This window comes from Tachypleus tridentatus, chromosome 7, assembly GCF_004210375.1.
Source record: "Tachypleus tridentatus isolate NWPU-2018 chromosome 7, ASM421037v1, whole genome shotgun sequence".
NCBI lineage: Eukaryota > Metazoa > Arthropoda > Merostomata > Xiphosura > Limulidae > Tachypleus > Tachypleus tridentatus.
In genome coordinates, this window is record NC_134831.1 from 176,097,911 (window position 1) to 176,119,286 (window position 21,376).

A 21,376-nucleotide genomic window follows, 5' to 3' on the forward strand; every position below is an offset into this window, starting at 1 on the left:
TATGAGTAAGAACATAGTATTTAATTAAACAGTCGATCGGAAGTTAATATCAGTTACTAACAAGGCTACAGAGTATTGTACGAAGACTGAGGTCGTATATCTCACTGCCTTGACGTACAAATTTTACAATGAAATCGTACAAAAATACGAGCACGATCACAAGTGCCACAGCAAAAGGTATGTGTGTTTTCTTATAGCAAAGCCACACCGGGCTATCTGCTGAGCCCACAAAGGGGAATCAAACCCTGATTGTAGCGTTGTGAATCCTTAAACTCACAGCTGTACCGGCGGGAGCTATAGAAGAGAAGGATACAGTGACAAGTCTACGAAAACACAAAAGACAAAAAGTGTATTTTTTAAGGTTTACAAATCATAGAGCACAACTTTTGTACCAACCACTCACTTAAAATTATGTCACATCAGTTAACTGTTACTCAGATTATGTACACACCAGTTAATTGTTACTCAGATTATGTACTAACCATTTAACTGTTACTCAGATTATGTACACACCAGTTAACTGTTACTCAGATTGTGTACACACCAGTTAATTGTTACTCAGATTATGTACTAACCATTTAACTGTTACTCATATTATGTACACACCAGTTAATTGTTACTCAGATTATGTACTAACCATTTAACTGTTACTCATATTATGTACACACCAGTTAACTGTTACTCAGATTATGTACTAACCATTTAACTGTTACTCATATTATGTACACACCAGTTAACTGTTACTCAGATTATGTACACATCAGTTAACTGTTACTCAGATTATGTACACACCCGTTAATTGTTACTCAGATTATGTACTAACCATTTAACTGTTACTCAGATTATGTACACACCAGTTAACTGTTACTCAGATTATGTACACATCAGTTAACTGTTACTCAGATTATGTACACCAGTTAATTGTTACTCAGATTATATACTCATCAGCTATTTCTCAGATTATGTACACATCAGTTCACTGTTACTTAAATTATGTACACATTAGTTAATGGTTACTCAGATTATGTACACATCAGTTGAATGTTATTTAGCTTATATACTCATCAGTTAACTGTTACTCATGTTATGTAAATACTAGTTAACCGTTACTCAGACTATGCACTCATTAGTTAACTGTTACTCAGACTATATACTCATCTGTTAAATATTACTCAAATTATGCACTCATTAGTTAACCCAGATTGTGAACTCATCAGTTGGAATGTTGAAGATAAGAAGGGCACTTTGATATTAAAACTGAAATGTTCTGCGGGTAAAACATGTCTGTTATTTTAGAGTTGTGGCCGAGGGTTCCGACTGGACATAATTTGATGATGTGGCGTCAGTTTGTCTCCTTGACATCCAAGCAAACGTGAGAGGGAATTTCACTCAATGATTACAATTGCGATTTTGTGTACCAATAATAGCAAGCTTGTGGCGCTAGTGCACACGATTCTACTTTATTTCTCAACACTATCTCTACCAACCTATCCGTAAAATCAATTATATGTCCAACTGAGACATGGTTCGTTTCAAAAAAGACAAACTTGCTTGTCTTGACAGAGAGCGTCGTCGTTTCGTGTAAGTTGCGTATCGATAAGTGCCGCAACGGCCGAGATAATCGTCATGACAGACAGACGGGCAAGTTTGCTTCTTCATATAGTCCCAGTTAATCATATTCCAAATGTATCATCCCCGGTTGTTGTATCTAAAGAATATGCTCCTTAAACACGACATGTCCACTTTCATTCATAATCCTGGACTAAAAACAGATTCAACAGATAAACAACAGTTTATATGTTACCAAAGATGGAACGAGATGGATGTTATACTGTTTAAATATTAATTGTTAACATTTTCTCAGAGTTCGTAAGAGGTGTACAATTTTTTTATCTTGTTGGACGTGTGGAAAAGGGGAGTTTTATCACAAACTACCTGAGTGGCAACCTCTTGTGATGATCTACAAACCACAGACCATTCAGTAGTTAAAGATAGACTCTACGTTTTTATGTGTTCAAGTGCGGGATATTCCTCTTGTCAGGAGAAGTGAGGAAATATGAACCTGGTATTCACCGGAAGATTTATACCCTCCGGTAGCACTACAAATAGTTTGTTATTTCATCAACTACATAACTTATGTTAAGTTAGTTTAAATACACTTCTTAGCAAATAACTGGCCAACTGAGATGTGATTTACTTCTGTAAGACGAGATGGAATCAGAAACTAAACTGTATTTGTGACGTATTTTGTACCGAGGTAAGATTATACTAATAAAAATGGTACTGTTTTGTGATGTATTCTGCACCAAAAAAAGATTGAACTGGTAACTATGGTAGTGTTTTGTGATGTATTCTGTACCAAGGTAAGGGTAACTATAGTAGTGCTTTGTGACGTATTCTGTACCTACGTAAGATTGAACTAGTAACTATGGTAGTGTTTTGTGACGTATTCTGTACCTACGTAAGATTGAACTAGTAACTATGGTAGTGTTTTGTGACGTATTCTGTACCTACGTAAGATTGAACTAGTAACTATGGTAGTGTTTTGTGATGTATTCTGTACCAAGGCAAGATTAACCTAATAACTATGGTAGTGTTTTGTGACGTATTCTGTACCAAGGTAAGATTAACCTAATAACTATGGTAGTGTTTTGTGATGTATTCTGTACCAAGGTAAGATTAACCTAATAACTATGGTACTGTTTTGTGATGTATTCTGTACCAAGGTAGGATTAACCTAATAACTATGGTAGTGTTTTGTGATGTATTCTGTACCAAGGTAAGATTAACCTAATAACTATGGTAGTGTTTTGTGATGTACGAGATATCAATCGTAGAGATGAGTAGAAATTGGTCGGTGACTTTTTTAAACAACTTATTTTAACACGTCGTGTCCTCCAATGTTCAACACATCACTTTATCATATACAAAGATCTAAGTTTCCTCAGTTTTCTCACTGTTTTAACGAAACACACATTCTCAGTTATTTCTTTTAATTGTATTCGGTTTATAAGTATTTATATGTTTAAATATTATTCCCACTAGACAACGTTAAGGTCGAAGTTCATATTGACGCCCTGTGTCCGTAATTTATTTTCTGTTGAACTGTGGAAGACGTGGAACAACAGATATGAAAGCAGAAGTGAAATGAAGCATTTGTTTTATATATGTCTGAATAAATGACTTGTGTGAATTCCATGCTGGGACTGCGAGTACTCATTTCTGGGTGTGTATGGATAGATCCAGTTACTGACCCGGGAAGCTGTGAGAAAACAAGTTTTCTGGAAATCTCCCGCTAATCTACAAATCACTTGGTTCGTTCTTTCCGAAACTCCCAGGAATATAAAGTCCATCTGGATTGCAAGTGAACTCCCGCAATCCTCTGTGCGACGATAACTCTAGAACCCCCGCTAGGGGAACTTGAAACTAGCGTTTTATTGACGTCAGTATTTTGTGAAAACTCAGTAATGTTGCAGTCTTTATTAACAAACTTTATAACTTGTCCATTCACCTCAAATAACTCTTATTTCTGGTTGTTCTTAGTTCGTTAAAACGGTCACTCACGTATTAAATTAACTTTAATTCAGCTCTTAACTTGAATTAAATTACAGGAGAACGCGGACAACTGGCTTCTTCAGGGGAAGCGACAGAGTGGCTCAGAATCTCCACTTTAATAAGGAAGAGCACTCGATAGGTTTAAATAGAGGGTAAATTCGTGATTTTAGGGGCGACGGTTTAATGCGGAAGTTCACTAACTGATATTTATATTCGTATTTAAAGGTTTACGATGTGGGTCGTTAGATTGAAGTGCTCTCCGCCAATCTTCGTTTTAAACTGAAGGGTCCTGTGAATGTAGTCAGTGCTAACATGTACAAACGGCCGCTTATTAACTTATTATTGTCTTTGGTATTGGCGAACCAACTCTCTTCTCGTGATCTATAGAAGACCTAAATTATACTACAAAGCAGTTATTTTAAAACTCTGATATTGTGGACAAATGGGGCTGCCTGCACTCTTGTTTACTTATTTTTGATGTATGAAACAACAAGTTCAATGTCCATAATGGGCCTTGTTTGAAGAGTGCTTAGTTTTCTCAAAACCTAAAAGACAAACATAACTTTTCCTAACTATCACTGTTACAGACAAATATTTATTATATTATTATATATATTATTTATTTTATCCGAAGCAAAAAGACAACAAACATAAAAGTTAAACCTTCTTTGGTTACAAATATTTAAACGTTGGTATATTAGCCCTATATTACTTCCACCGAAATTTCACATCGTAATTCGTGATGACGAGAAACCCACTCGAACTACAAATGTTAACAAAGTTTAACCTGAAGATGGTTCGAAACGTTGTTCCGTACTTTATTTTAATTAAAGTGTTAATACCCGTACCACCCGTCTTGGGAATATATTTTCACATATTAACTTTCATCGCCCCATCTAGAAGTAATTTGTAGAACGTGTTCAGTGTTGTTGTTTTTAACCCGGAAAGTTTCAAAGGTTTTTCAGCGTTTGCTGTTTTACTCAAAGTTTCACAATGACTACCTGAAACATAGTTGACCCTAATGTTGAAGGGGTGTGAGAAAGGTCGTCAACTCTACTCCTGACTGACCGTACCGTACAATTTGACCCTTACTGTTATAACACGCCCATGGCCCCAAAGTAAGAGTACGTTTCCAAAGTAAAGATTTGTAATCTCTTGGAATTATATTTCGGGCATGATAGCTATCCTTCGGCCACTTCCTCAAAAAACCGTTGTGTCAAACTGTCAGTCCTCCGCTGGTACAGAGGTAAATTTACGGATTTACAACACTAAAATAAGAGGTTCGATTCCCCTCGGTGGACTCAGCAGATAGCTTGATGTGGCTTTACTATAAGAAAACACACTTAAACTGTTAGATGTAGCAAACAGCTGTCACCAGTAATTTCTCCTTAGGTATGGCGCGAAACGTTCAAAAAACTTATAAACCACACACGTGTCTCTCTAGTATTAGTTGCTTTATGGTTAAGTAAAGTAAGATTAGAGTTAAATATAATCCATCTAATTCTACATACCATTGTAACTGAGATAATGTATTAAAACAAACTATACGAAATATAAAACCTGTAATCAGTAAACAAACCAGTGTGACAGAGACGAAGTGTAATCAGTAAACAAACCAGTGTGACAGAGACGAGTGTAATCAGTAAACAAACCAGTGTGACAGAGACGAGTGTAATCAGTAAACAAACCAGTGTGACAGAGACGAGTGTAATCAGTAAACAAACCAGTGTGACAGAGACGAGTGTAATCAGTAAAGAAACCAGTGTGACAGAGACGAGTGTAATCAGTAAACAAACCAGTGTGACAGAGACGAGTGTAATCAGTAAAACAAACCAGTGTGACAGAGACGAGTGTAATCAGTATCAGTGAAACCAGTGTGACAGAGACGAGTGTAATCAGTAAATGAAACCAGTGTGACAGAGACGAGTGTAATCAGTAAACAAACCAGTGTGACAGAGACGAGTGTAATCAATAAATGAAAAACAGTGTGACAGAGACGAGTGTAATCAGTAAACAGTAAACAAACCAGTGTGACAGAGACGAGTGTAATCAGTAAACAAACCAGTGTGACAGAGACGAGTGTAATCAGTAAATGAAACAGTGTGACAGAGACGAGTGTAATCAGTAAACAAACCAGTGTGACAGAGACGAGTGTAATCAGTAAACAAACCAGTGTGACAGAGACGAGTGTAATCAGTAAACAAACCAGTGTGACAGAGACGAGTGTAATCAGTAAACAAACCAGTGTGACAGAGAGGAGTGTAATCAGCAAACAAACCAGTGTGACAGAGACGAGTGTAATCAAGCAAACAAACCAGTGTGACAGAGACGAGTGTAATCAGTAAATGAAACAGTGTGACAGAGACGAGTGTAATCAGTAAACAAACCAGTGTGACAGAGTAACAGACAAGACGAGTGTAAATCAGTAAAGTGTAATCAAACCAGTGTGACAGAGACGAGTGTAATCAGTGGTAGTCAAACAAACCAGTGTGAAACAGTGTAATCAGTACAAGACGAGTGTAATCAAGTAATCAGTAAAAGAAACCAGTGTGACAGAGACGAGTGTAATCAGTAAACAAACCAGTGTGACAGAGAGAGACGAGTGTAACGTCAGTAAAGTAACAAACCAGTGTGACGAGAGACGAGAGTGTAATCAGTAAACAAACCAGTGTGACAGAGACGAGTGTAATCAGTAAAACAAACCAGTGTGAAAGAGACGAGTGTAATCAGTAAAAGAAAACCAGTGTGACAGAGAGACGAGTGTAATCAGTAAACAAACCAGTGTGACAGAGACGAGTGTAATCAGTAAACAAACCAGTGTGATAGAGACGAGTGTAATCAGTAAACAAACCAGTGTGACAGAGACGAGTGTAATCAGTAAACAAACCAGTGTGACAGAGACGAGTGTAATCAGTAAACAAACCAGTGTGACAGAGACGAGTGTAATCAGTAAACAAACCAGTGTGACAGAGACGAGTGTAATCAGTAAACAAACCAGTGTGACAGAGACGAGTGTAATCAGTAAAACAAACCAGTGTGACAGAGAGACGAGTGTAATCAGTAAAAGAAACCAGTGTGACAGAGACGAGTGTAATCAGTAAACAAACCAGTGTGACAGAGACGAGTGTAATCAGTAAACAAACCAGTGTGACAGAGACGAGTGTAATCAGTAAACAAACCAGTGTGACAGAGACGAGTGTAATCAGTAAAGAAACCAGTGTGATAGAGACGTATGTAATCAGTAAACAAACCAGTGTGACAGAGACGAGTGTAATCAGTAAACAAACCAGTGTGACAGAGACGAGTGTAATCAGTAAACAAACCAGTGTGACAGAGAGAGTGTAATCAGTAAACAAACCAGTGTGACAGAGACGAAGTAATCAGTAAACAAACCAGTGTGACAGAGACGAGAGTAATCAGTAAACAAACCAGTGTGACAGAGACGAGTGTAATCAGTAAATGAAACAGTGTGACAGAGACGAGTGTAATCAGTAAACAAACCAGTGTGACAGAGACGAGTGTAATCAGTAAACAAACCAGTGTGACAGAGACGAGTGTAATCAGTAAACAAACCAGTGTGACAGAGACGAGTGTAATCAGTAAAACAAACCAGTGTGTGATAGAGACGAGTGTAAGCAGTAAACAAACCAGTGTAAGAGCAGAGACGAGAGTGTAATTAGTAAATGAAACAAGAGTGTGACAGAAACGAGTGTAATCAGTAAACAAAGCAGTGTGATAGAGACGAGTGTAAGCAGTAAACAAACCAATGTGACAGAGACGAGTGTAAGCAGTAAAACAAACCAGTGTGATAGAGACGAGTGTAATCAGTAAACAAACCAGTGTGACAGAGCAGAGTGTAATCAGTAAACAAACCAGTGTGATAGAGACGAGTGTAATCAGTAAACAAACCATTGTGACAGAGACGAGTGTAATCAGTAAACAAACCAGTGTAACAGACGAGTGTGATCAGTAAACAAAACAGTGTGACAGAGACGAGTGTAATCACTAAACAAACCAGTGACAGAGACGAGTGTAATCAGTAAATGAAACCACTGTGACAGAGACGAGTGTAATCAGTAAATGAAACAGTGTGACAGAGACGAAGTGTAATCAGTAAACAAATCAGTGTGACAGAGACGAGTGTAATCAGTATATGAAACAGTGTGACAGAGACGAGAGTGTAATCAGTAAATGAAACAGTGTATGACAGAGACGAGTGTAATCAGTAAACAAACCAGTGTGACAGAGACGAGTGTAATCAGTAAACAAACCAGTGTGACAGAGACGAGTGTAATCAGTAAACAAACCAGTGTGACAGAGACGAGTGTAATCAGTAAACAAACCAGTGTGACAGAGACGAGTGTAATCAGTAAACAAACCAGTGTGACAGAGAGAGACGAGTGTAATCAGTAAACAAACCAGTGTGACAGAGACGAGTGTAATCAGTAAACAAACCAGTGTGACAGAGACGAGTGTAATCAGTAAACAAACCAGTGTGACAGAGACGAGTGTAACGATGTAATCAGTAAACAAACCAGTGTGACAGAGACGAGTGTAATCAGTAAACAAACCAGTGTGACAGAGACGAGTGTAATCAGTAAACAAACCAGTGTGACAGAGACGAGTGTAATCAGTAAACAAACCAGTGTGACAGACAGAAAGACGAATCAGTGTAATCGAGTGTAATCAGTAAACAAACCAGTGTGACAGAGACGAGTGTAATCAGTAAACAAACCAGTGTGACAGAGACGAGTGTAATCAGTAAACAAAAACCAGTGTGACAGAGACGAGTGTAATCAGTAAAGAAACCAGTGTGACAGAGACGAGTGTAATCAGTAAACAAACCAGTGTGACAAGTGTAATCAGTAAACCAGTGTGACAGAGACGAGTGTAATCAGTAAACAAACCAGTGTGACAGAGACGAGTGTAATCAGTAAAACAAACCAGTGTGACAGAGACGAGTGTAATCAGTAAACAAACCAGTGTGACAGAGACGAGTGTAATCAGTAAACAAACCAGTGTGTCAGTAAAGAGTGTGACAGAGAGAGACGAGTGTAATCAGTAAACAAACCAGTGTGACAGAGACGAAACCAGTGTGACAGAGACGAGTGTAATCAGTAAACAAACCAGTGTGACAGAGACGAGTGTAATCAGTAAACAAACCAGTGTGACAGAGACGAGTGTAATCAGTAAACAAACCAGTGTGACAGAGACGAGTGTAATCAGTAAACAAACCAGTGACAGAGACGAGTGTAATCAGTAAACAAACCAGTGTGACAGAGACGAGTGTAATCAGTAAACAAACCAGTGTGACAGAGACGAGTGTAATCAGTAAACAAACCAGTGTGACAGAGACGAGTGTAATCAGTAAACAAACCAGTGTGACAGAGACGAGTGTAATCAGTAAACAAACCAGTGACAGAGACGAGTGTAATCAGTAAACAAACCAGTGTGACAGAGACGAGTGTAATCAGTAAACAAACCAGTGTGACAGAGACGAGTGTAATCAGTAAACAAACCAGTGTGAACAAGACCAGTGTGACAGAGACGAGTGTAATCAGTAAACAAACCAGTGTGATAGAGACGAGTGTAATCAGTAAACAAACCAGTGTGACAGAGACGAGTGTAATCAGTAAACAAACCAGTGTGACAGAGACCAGTAAACAAACCAGTGTGACAGAGACGAGTGTAATCAGTAAACAAACCAGTGTGACAGAGACGAGTGTAATCAGTAAACAAACCAGTGTGACAGAGACGAGTGTAATCAGTAAACAAACCAGTGTGACAGAGACGAGTAATCAGTAAACAAACCAGTGTGAGACGAGTGTAATCAGTAAACAAACCAGTGTGACAGAGACGAGTGTAATCAGTAAACAAACCAGTGTGACAGAGACGAGTGTAATCAGTAAACAAACCAGTGTGACAGAGACGAGTGTAATCAGTAAACAAACCAGTGTGACAGAGAGAGTAACGAGTGTAAGTGTCAGTAAACAAACCAGTGTGACAGAGACGAGTGTAATCAGTAAACAAACCAGTGTCATAGAGACGAGTGTAATCAGTAAACAAACCAGTTTGACAGAGACGAGTGTAATCAGTGTGACAGAGACGAGTGTAATCAGTATATGAAACACTGTGACAGAGACGAGTGTAATCAGTAAATCAGTAAACCAGTGTGACAGAGACGAGTGTAATCAGTAAACAAACCAGTGTGACAGAGACGAGTGTAATCAGTAAACAAACCAGTGTGACAGAGACGAGTGTAATCAGTAAACAAACCAGTGTGACAGAGACGAGTGTAATCAGTAAACAAACCAGTGTGACAGAGACGAGTGTAATCAGTAAACAAACCAGTGTGACAGAGACGAGTGTAATCAGTAAACAAACCAGTGACAGAGACGAGTGTAATCAGTAAACAAACCAGACAGAGACGAGTGTAATCAGTAAACAAACCAGTGTGACAGAGACGAGTGTAATCAGTAAACAAACCAGTGTAATCAGTGTGACAGAGACGAGTGTAATCAGTAATCAGTAGAACAAACCAGTGTGACAGAGACGAGTGTAATCAGTAAACAAACCAGTGTGACAGAGACGAGTGTAATCAGTAAACAAACCAGTGTGACAGAGACGAGTGTAATCAGTAAACAAACCAGTGTGACAGAGACGAGTGTAATCTGTAAACAAACCAGTGTGATAGAGACGAGTGTAATCAGTAAACAAACCAGTGTGACAGAGACGAGTGTAATCAGTAAACAAACCAGTGTGACAGAGACGAGTGTAATCAGTAAAGAAACCAGTGTGACAGAGACGAGTGTAATCAGTAAACAAACCAGTGTGACAGAGCCGAGTGTAATCTGTAAACAAACCAGTGTGATAGAGACGAGTGTAATCAGTAAACAAACCAGTGTGACAGAGACGAGTGTAATCAGTAAAGAAACCAGTGTGACAGAGACGAGTGTAATCAGTAAAGAAACCAGTGTGACAGAGACGAGTGTAATCAGTAAACAAATCAGTGTGACAGAGACGAGTGTAATCAGTATATGAAACAGTGTGACAGAGACGAGTGTAATCAGTATATGAAACACTGTGACAGAGACGAGTGTAATCAGTAAATGAAACAGTGTGACAGAGACGAGTGTAATCAGTAAACAAACCAGTGTGCAGAGACGAGTGTAATCAGTAAACAAACCATTGTGACAGAGACGAGTGTAATCATTAAACAAACCAGTGTGACAGAGACGAGTGTAATCAGTAAACGAAACAGTGTGACAGAGACGAGTGTAATCAGTAAACAAACCAATGTGACAGAGACGAGTGTAATCAGTAATAAAACCAGTGTAATAGAGACGAGTGTAATCATTAAACAAACCAGTGTGACAGAGACGAGTGTAATCTGTAAATGAAACAGTGTGACAGAGACGAGTGTAATCAGTAAACAAACCAGTGTGACAGAGACGAGTGTAAGCAGTAAACAAACCAGTGTGACAGAGACGAGTGTAATCAGTAAACAAACCAGTGTGACAGAGACGAGTGTAATCAGTAAACAAATCAGTGTGACAGAGACGAGTGTAATCAGTATATGAAACAGTGTGACAGAGGCGAGTGTAATCAGTAAATGAAACAGTGTGTCAGAGACGAGTGTAATCAGTAAACAAACCAGTAAACTTTGAAAACGTGTTAGACTTATTAACGGTATTGATATGAAGTAATAGGTACTAATTAACGTCTTTATTTGCATTGGTTGATCTTTGCACCAAGTACACGTCGCTTTTTGCGTTTTAAAAGCAATCATTCCGGTAAAGCAAGTTAAATTATTGAACGTCAGTTTGTGCATTACGTAAATACAAACCACATGAAAAAGAAAACGTTGGTACTTGTTCTATTTGAGGAAGTAAAGGGTTTAATTTGATATACCTGAGCAGGGTATAAACACAGCGGTGTCTACACAAACTTTAATAGTAAAGGAGTATTGGAAGGTCACTCTGTACCGTTATTATCTGAGGTTGTCATGGAGATTCATTCTGTTACGTGAAAAGAACTCAGATGATATTAAACTCGCATGTTCTGGAACATTTATGTTTTCTGAGAATGTTTCTTTTAATAATCCGGTTCTCTTTAACTTTCCTTCCATAGCGGATTCCTTTTTTGTGTGTTCTCTCTTTGGCAAAAAAAAAAAAAAAAGTTATCTAGAACGCCAGCAGCGTAGTGCGTAGGCGTAGTGTCATATTATACCATAGTTTGGGTTTTCTTTCCATGGAATAATTACATATTATCATAAGTACTTTTAACGTGGTGAAATTTGGTGTTTATTTCGTGAAAATTAATACAAGAAAAATAATTAAATTGGAATTTTTAAACGTTATGTTTTCTTACAGGTTTAAGCTGTCAAGAGAAAACTACAAGTGTTTACAAGGATAAACTTGTAGCAAATATGTAGCTATACGTAAAAACGGCCTACCTATTCTCTTAAACGATAGGTAGCGTCTGTCGCGTGGTTAACATGTACTAATGTAGGTACTTGGCTTAAATGTAATGCTACAAATAGAGTCGTTGGTCACCCTTTAGTCTATTCTGGGCCGTAGCACATGAACCGTTTGTCCAGTATAAAGGTTTTCAATCTATGTGTGGTATCAAATGTCACTTTCATTTCAGTGTCACTTGAACCGTCGAAACAGTAAAATTGGAATGCCTGTTAAACCTATCCGATTGATTGTTCGTTTAAACCCGATATTTTTAGTCTTAACTCAGGTTTCACTGCCGTATTTCGTCGTAATTAGTTCAGTCAGATCAGAACAACAATTTATAAGGTCAGAAAGACGAGTCTGGCTCATGTAGAAAAATAATACATATATATATATTTAAATGGGTTTCCAAAGGTATAGTTCTACAAGATGTGAATGGGGGGTTCTGAGGTATAAACCCTCAATTCTTATAATATTTAACTGTAAAAGACGTTGTTGTTGTTTTGAATTAAGCACAAAGCTACACAATGGGCTATCTGTGCTTTGCCCACCACGGGTATCGAAACCCGGTTTTTAGCGTTGTAATAAGTCCACAGACATACCGCTGAGCCACTGGGGGGGCTCTGTAAAAAGACGTGCTAAATTCAAGACAAAAATAACAGCAACACAAATTAATAGTAGATATCACGGTTTTCAGTTGAACCATTACTTGTTATAATCATCTTAAAATGCAAAAACAAAGAAAAACACGTATGTTTCCTTTTACCAGTGTGTGACTCTTTCATCTATAACTCACGAACCCTAGAACTGTTATTAATCACCCTAACTTCAGTTCTCTATTTCACGGTTCTCTAGAGTGAAACAAACAGAAAGGTGATCACCAATAGAACGTGTTTTGTTGTTCTTTTCTTCAGTTTCAAGTAAACTTTTAACAAATATCCCCTCTCTTTACCAGGTGGCTATCCAAGATGACCGTTTCGTAGCGAAAAAGGTTTTTTCGTTATAGGTCAAGATGTTGCGAAGGGTTACAGTCCATGTGATGCTGGTTCTTATAACACTGAGCGCAACACAAGCCAGGAAAAACGAAGGTAAGTGTGTCGAATATTCCAATAAAACATTTAGTGCTAATTTAAAGCACACCATTTATTTTGTAAATGTGTTCGCAAATAATCTAATTGCTTGTAACTAGCTGTATAGGATGAAGACTGGTGAAAACACTAATGGTGCGAACATTAAATTATTTTAAAAAAGAACTGGGCGTGGCCTAGTGGTTAATGTACCAGGATGCGTATCATAAGGTTTAAAGTTCGACCCTGTGATAGACTGATGAACTTACTTCTGGCGTTAAGTTGTAGACGTGTTATAAAAGAAGCTGTTAATAGTGTTATTAGGATCTGAGTAGAAGGCGGGTATTGGTGATTGGTCCTCCTTCTGGTTAACTGTTGTAAAACAGGACCTGAATCTTGGATTCTTTGACCTAATCTTTCATACCATGTGTGATTTAAGGTTTCGTTCGGGTTAAACATATCAGAATCAGATACTTTATAGAAAAACTTCAAACTTGACTAACAGTAAAGCTCTAAGTTAAACCACAAATGATCAAATTATTAACACAATTATCGTTAATTTAATTTAATAACAAACAAGTATTTGTTGCGATGAAACGTAGCTGGTTTGTTTCAAGTCTTAGGTAGTTTCAAGGGAATTTTCACTCGTAGTTTACACATGAGCTATCTGAGCATAGCCATCAATAATTTTAAACTGCCAGGCTGGAGAAGTGCAACTGATCAAACCACCCACCGCTAACTCTTTTGCTACTCTTGTTTGACTAAATAAGGGGATATGACCATTATTCATATAGCATAGTGTGCCCAAGTCACTAAAGTTTCTGCTTCAACGGGTTGCGAACCACGAATAATTATAACTTCTCCAGATGACGTTTAACAGAAAGTGTTGAACTATTTTAAACTGAGAACTGTTTATCCTTTTTGGAATTATATTTAAATGTACTGGTCTCCCTTGTTTTTAAACTGTATTTTTTTCCTTTTTTAATTATGCTCTCAAATACCGATCAGGCGTCTGGTGTTGTGTTTGGTGGATCTGTGTTTCTATGAAAGCAGAAACTCAGCGCCAAGTGCGCGTTTCGACGAAACTGATTCTGAGCATGTCCGACAGATCTATGACGCAACGCGTCGGCGTCTTGTGAGGAGTTAATTATGGGAAGTCGGGTCATTGATGGCCGTCAGACACATGTTCAGTGTTATATAGAAATCTGATGACATAAAATAATTTGATTTATAACTATAAAATCTCAAAAAACTATTTCACTATAATTTTTAAGTCTTCTTTTCTCGTCGTTTAAACAATAAATAAGCAACAGTTTCCCAGAACCGAGTCGTAAGCGTGACGTCATCTTTCCGTCTCTTGGCTATGAGCTAAATCTAAACACGCTACAGTAATACAGACAAGAAACGATGTACTTAGCCCAAAGCGAAGAATAATCGAAAGGATAGCAAAACGGTATCTGAATATGTGTAGAAAATGTTTACACTTGTATCCATATTTATCTTGTAGTCTGATTCACAGACACTTGTCTCCATGCTTATTTTGTAGTCTGATTCACAGACACTTGTCTCCATGTGTATCTTGTAGTCTGATTCACAGACACTTGTCTCCATGTGTATCTTGTAGTCTGATTCACAGACACTTGTCTCCATGTTTATCTTGTAGTCTGATTCACAGACACTTGTCTCCATGTTTATCTTCTAGTCTGATTCACAGACACTTGTACATGCTTATCTTGTAGTCTGATTCACAGACACTTGTCTCCATGTTTATCTTGTAGTCTGATTCACAGACCATAGTTTTACCATACTTTACAATTATCATGTTTAAAGAATGTAGTATTTTTTGTTTGGATGAAGTAAGATTAATTTTCTCACGTTAAATGGTTTCTACCGAGGTCAACTGTAGTTAAGAAAAGCTATAGAATGATAAACTCTTTATGATGATTGTTCAGGAAAGTGTCATCTTTCCTATTTTCGTTGCTATAGCAACTGACAGAACGAATTGCACGAAAAACAAGAAGTCTCGCGAAATTACGTATCGTGTTGATACGTACGTTATGATGTTCTTGTAATACTTGTCTTCTTACATCCACACAAATGTTCTTGAAATATACTCAGAAGTAACATCATTGTAGCAACAGTAACATCATCGTAGCAACCAGCTTTTGCTTCATTCGAGAGAAGAACCACATAGAAGTGTTGATGGTTGCCGTAACAATGCAGTCCCTGATTGATGAGGGCTTTCAACAGCGATGAACACAGAGGGAGGAATCTCTGATTAATCACGACATTTTTCACTGAGCTTTTAAGATTACTCGTACTCGGTTATTCTCATACAGCTGTAGTGAGTTTTGGTTTCGCTTTTTATTTTTGAGGAGGTGACGTGGAATACGACATTCTGATTGGCTACTTTCTCAATAACTGAAATGACACTTAACCATACCCGTGGACCATGAAACGGGCGTCTCAGCTTCCAGAATTTAATACAAGAAGGGTTTCCTTAAAAAAAAAACCACAAAATACACGTGATATACTTAAATCCAAACTAATTAGTTACGTTATTAATTTGGATGTTTTTTAGTTCATACTTTTAGTGTCTACATATACAAAAATAAATCTATGCAGATAAGTTTGTATACTGATCATTTTCACTTGTTAACCTCATTTATGGTAAGCTGTAGCTCATTAAAAATTCAGGTTAATTAGCTCTGTGTCTATATACACGACCTCAGCTGAACACATTAAACTTGGTCATGTAACACATTTCGAATGGAACTTCTTTTTCAGGTTAAAGACTTAAAAAGGAAAATCTTTTTAATTTTATAGATACGTATCATATCTTTGACAAGTTCATATAAAATCGTTATTCTTGGAACATAACTTCCACACATGAAGGTTAGCCATCAACTTCCCCAATCTTGGAACATATCTTCCTACACAGAAAGGATAACCATCAAAATGACCAAGCTTGGAACATAACGTCTACACAGAAAGGTTAACCATCAATATTAACAATCTTTGAGTATAACTTTCACACAGAAAAGTTAACCATCAAAATGACCAAACTTTAAGCATAACCTCCACACATAAATGTTAACCATCAAAATAACCAAACTTTAAACATAATCTCCACACATAAAGGTTAACTATCAAAATAACCAAACTTTAAACATAATCTCCACACATAAAGGTTAACCATCAAAATAACCAAACTTTAAACATAATCTCCACACATAAAGGTTAACCATCAAAATAACCAAACTTTAAACATAACCTCCACACAGAAGGGTTAACCATCAAAATAACCAAACTTTAAACATAACCTTCACAAAGAAAGGTTAACCATCAAAATGGCCAAGCTTGGAACATAACCTCCACACATAACTGTTAACCATCTATGTAAATGTACAACATTATCTGAAGTATATAACCTCATTTTAAGCAAGTTTAATTTTTTGTCTTTACTTACGCAACATTGTAGGCTATAAATTAGAAGGTAAAAAGAAAAGAAAAATGTTGTTGCTCTACATTTCCAGGTCAGGACGCCCCCTATAAAGTAAGTTAATATGTAACATAAGGATGTTCCGGAAGATGTCACCGATAACCTTTGAAAGGCTACGTACGTAAGCTTGAAAGTGTCGAAAGCTGTGATTCATACTTCCCGTACATTAGAAATAGTTTGGTTGGAGCTGCGACACCTGTAAAACACGAATCATTTAAAATAAATAATTCAAAAAACAAAAACTTTATTTTAAATCAAAGTTCACGTGTGTTCTGAGATAGATACGAAGGTTTTCCTTGCGACACGCTATCAGTTCTACCCTCGTAAACACGAATTTCCTTCTCACATATCAGTAAGCCTAACAAAACTTGTACGTTTTAGTGTCGCGCTCTACAGTGGGCCGTGTGATGGTGCGCAGCAGGGATTTAACACTGGAATTAATTCATTAAAATTACCCGTAAACTACATGATTATTATATTCTTTAAATCCGTTAATTTCTAGCTACATGTATTTTCCCGGTCGCTCTTCGCTCCTTGAGTCAACCCTGTGAAGTAAAAGTTTGTCTGTGGTAGTGGCTCAGCTGTAATTTTAAACAGCTAGTCTAATAGGGCGGCAACTAGTTATCAACACTCCATTCCAACTCCTTGTCCATTTTTGTTAGGCTGAATAATTGGATTTGACAGTTACTCTTGTTAGAGCAGTTACAACCCTATTATTCAGAGATGAGGTGTGTTTTTTTTCCAGCAACGGGATGCGAACCTGTAATCCTGGAATTCACAGTCTGGGCATGCAATCACTTGAGCACGCTCAGCACATCATCGAAATGAAATGTTTTTATGTATGTATGGAAAATATATTAGTATTAATAAAGTACTGGAATTGTTTTACTAATTTTTAAATAGAAAATAGGGCATAAAATGGTTTAGGACTACTTTTTTGTTCGTCCATTTGTTGAGGTAATTATTTATTTATTTTTTAAATTCAGAAACTGAGTATAATGTTTGAAGGAAGATGGAAGATCGATGTGAAAGACCGATCTCTCAGTCGACCTCAAATACAGAAAATAAGAGCAAAACTGTAAGTAAATGCTGATGAATAAAACCCAGTCTTGTCACTGGCCCCTGGAAACAGTAATGAAAATTAGGGCAATTTATCTGGTGACATATAAGGAACAGAATATTTTGAGTACATCAAACGCTTATTATTTAATCCAAACCGTCATGCAAAGATTATTTTTATTATTTCAACAAGACGGCTCAGTGCTGAAGTTCAGGGTTCATAACGCTAATAATCAGAGTTCTGCCCCTGCGCTAGGATCAGCGCAGCTATAACCCCTAGTGCAGTTTGAACTGAACAAACTGAAAATTCAATTTGTCTTGAAGAAGTTTAGTGGCGTCCTCTACACTTTTGAAATATCCCAAATTGAGGATAATGAAAACAAAACTATATTATTTTTAATTTCAAGATTTTCGGTGTTTTCTCTTTTGTTCTTTTTTTTTATGTGAGGCAAGCCTATCTTTTCATTTATTAAGACATGTGACGTGTAACATGTAAAAACTTGCGGGTTACAGATCCTGATTAGTACGTTACTAAACAGACTGTACTTCAATTCCAAATAGGAAATACGTTTCTAGAACAAATACAGTAAACTGCACGGAACAAAACAAACTACCAAGAAACTGTTTTTGTGTTTGAATTTCGTACAAAGCTACTCGAGGGCTATCTGTGCTAGCCGTCCCTAATTTAGTAATGTAATACTAGAGGGAAGGCAGCTAGTCATCACCACCCACCGCCAACTCTTGGGCTACTCTTTTACCATCAAATTATAACGCCCCCATGGCTGGGAGGGCGAGCATGGTTTGGTGTGATCGGGATTCTAACCCGCGATTACGAGTTTAACACCAGGAAACAAATCTATTTCCTATTCTTCTTGTGCTAATGCAATCCAATAAAAAACAAATACAAAAAAACATACGCATGCGTGTTTGTGTAGAATCGTCTATCGTAGACCATCAAGTAACACGAGATTATGTGAACGTCTTTGATCACTTACGTTCCCAGATACTGATTGTTTATTTAGTCATTTCTGACTGAGACTAGTTTTTTTTCCATTTTTTTGTTTCATGTCCATCCTCTGAAAGGGACTAGGTCAACAATTTGAAACAAACTTTCCAATCTCATACACACTAATTTAGAAGAAGGAACGTCAAGATATTGGCCTTTCTACTTTTTAAAACTTATCTTAAGTTTACAATAAACTCAAACTCTCGTCGTAAATGAAACTTTTACGCATATATGATCTAAATATATTTAACAAACTGGTCTTTCGGACATTCCTTGTGTCTTGTTAGGGTCTTCTTTCTAAGTAGTTCTTAAAACACATTGAGTCATTTATTTGTGATATTTCTTGAGTAATAAGACAAACAAATTAAACTCAGTTGATTGTAAATTATTTATAGTCTCTCTCGAAAGGTGGCGTTGCGAATATAAAATTGGAAGCATTTGTAAAATATTTGCAGTTTTTATAAAGATTTGTTTCAGTATTGTCGTGCAAGTCTGTACAAGGACTTCGTGCACATGACAGTTTTTCTTTGAATAACGAAATTTGACCGTTACTTTAATGCCGCTAGGTTTCGCCTCTCTCATTTATCAAGAAAAGGGGTGTTCAATAAATATGTAGAGAGGCGATGTGTCGTGAAACGGTTTTTACATTTTTAATATCTCCAGCTAAATTTCGAAGACATAACCTTCCAAGTTTGATACTTGAGGGCACTATTTGATGAAGTCAAGGGATCTAAGCAGTAAATAGGGCAGTGTGTAACTGCAAATATTTTTCGTTTGTTTGTAGTGAAGCGCAAGGTGCTATCTGTGCTGTACCCACCACCGTTAACCAAAACCCAGGTTTTAGCTACCAAAGGCCGCTGTATCTCTAGGGGGCTGTCTCTCATGAAGAAATGTTTCTGAAGTTTCGAATATTTACATAAAAGTATTTGTGTTGTAAGCTAAAGATGGTATAGATCTACTATAGTCGAACTCGGTTGTCTTTAATTCGCAGGAAGATGTTTTTTTTTTTTATCAACCATACATACTTATTGTCAAATCACAGAAAAAAAAACTGAAGTAGAAATATATATACTTCTATTACAGCAACACCGGTGTTCAAAGACCTTTATCACACCTGGTGCTACTCTTACGATGGGGCATCCTCTTGTCAGGAAGTTTACAGTGTTTAGACACGTGATTACCGTCACACGTCGTGAGTACATTTACTGTGACAGCCCAGGAGTAGCTATTTGGTTAACTGTGTATATCCTTCATAGTTTTATTGATATGTGATAAACTTGTGCATACCGTTGTTTGAAATTTTCTGGATCTTTTATTTATTTAACAAACATCTATAATCAGGAGTGCATCAGGACTGCCAGAAAGAGGGTTAGTTGATATCAAACAGAAACCAGAAACGATTTACGCTGCCAGGTATAATATCTTGTATTTAGTACAGAAAACTTCCTGTTCTGTCAGTCGAAACCAAATATTCTTTCTGATAAATCTCTGGTCCTTAGTACAGAAAAAAAAAAAAAACACCAAAAAACTTCCTCTTCTGTCAGTCGAAACCAGACATTCGTTCTGATAAAACTCTGGTATTTTGTACACAAACTTTAATCGGGTGTCACTCGAAACCAGACATTCGGTTTGAGACAGTCCTTTATAACCACTTAAATAATCCGAAGGGCTAACGAAACCCTATATAATAGAACACTTTTTCTCTGAGATATAACACAGACGTTGGTGAGAGTGTGCTAGTTCATACGTCAGTAAAACGGTGAATAAATATTCTAGTAAGTGTAAGATTAACGAGGTTGTATTGACGAAAATAAGAGAATAAATAATTAACTAGTTAATAACATAGTTTAACTGATAGGTAGTTTACGTTCCTGTCTAATCAATATTTTCGTTTTCAAGATAAAATCATCCGTTATGTTGGAATAAATAAATATTATGTAATCCCTGAACTATGGCTTTTAAAATCAGAAAATAAACATTAACTGTGGTAAAATAAACTATTTTTCGACAGAGTTTATATAATTGTATTAAACCAGTGTTGTTTCTTACGAAGCAATGCACATAATTTCATTTCTTTCTTTTGATTTAAAGCAAAGTTAGATGAGGCTATCTATCTGCTGTGTCAACTGCGGGGAATCGAACCCTGGATTTTAACGGTGTAAGTCCGTAGGCTTACCGTTGTCCCACAGAGGGACAAATATTTTGCGTAAGTCACAGAATAACGACAGACCGATGGAAATAACTTATTATCCTTATTGAAAAGAGAGGTGTCAAGGGTACGCGCGAGACGGGGTGTGTCACAATGCCATATGAATTATTATCCGTTTGTATATATTAACCTTGAAAACGATACGAACTGTTGTAATATTTGTTTTTATTGTTGTAGACCATGCTTACGTGTATTTGAAGAACATCGTGGCATATGAGGCTTTACTGTTTGAACGGCTTTATTTATTAATCGGAGTTATTTAGCATTCCCATACTTACTGGGTTAACTGACATTCCTACAGCCCACATGACGGTAAGTATCTCTACTACCGGGAATCTGTTCCGTAATAGCTCATACTGACGGGCGCCTGTGATACGCATGCTCACATGTATGGTACGTGCAAAACCACGCCGCTCGGATACTTATTTTGTAGTGGTAGAAGGGTTAGGTTTCAGACCAGCGAATTTTGTAAGATACCGTGTTTCTCCGAAAATAAGACAGGGCTTATATTAATTTTCA

General features: G+C 37.2%; 1 protein-coding gene across 3 annotated transcripts in view; it reads left to right on the top strand.

The window, feature by feature from the left end:
* Positions 1 to 21,376, top strand: part of LOC143257337 (fibroblast growth factor receptor 3-like) — a 55,211-nt gene that overhangs the window by 8,479 nt on the left and 25,356 nt on the right. For 2 of the 3 annotated variants that reach the window (XM_076515855.1, XM_076515856.1), the window contains exon 2: positions 12,970 to 13,102. In XM_076515855.1, coding sequence (XP_076371970.1) covers positions 13,027 to 13,102 — 76 coding nt within the window. In that variant the 5' untranslated portion in view covers positions 12,970 to 13,026. Of the gene's footprint in view, positions 1 to 12,969; positions 13,103 to 19,755; positions 19,841 to 21,376 lie in introns of those variants that run through there. The other variant, XM_076515857.1, reaches the window with a different exon arrangement.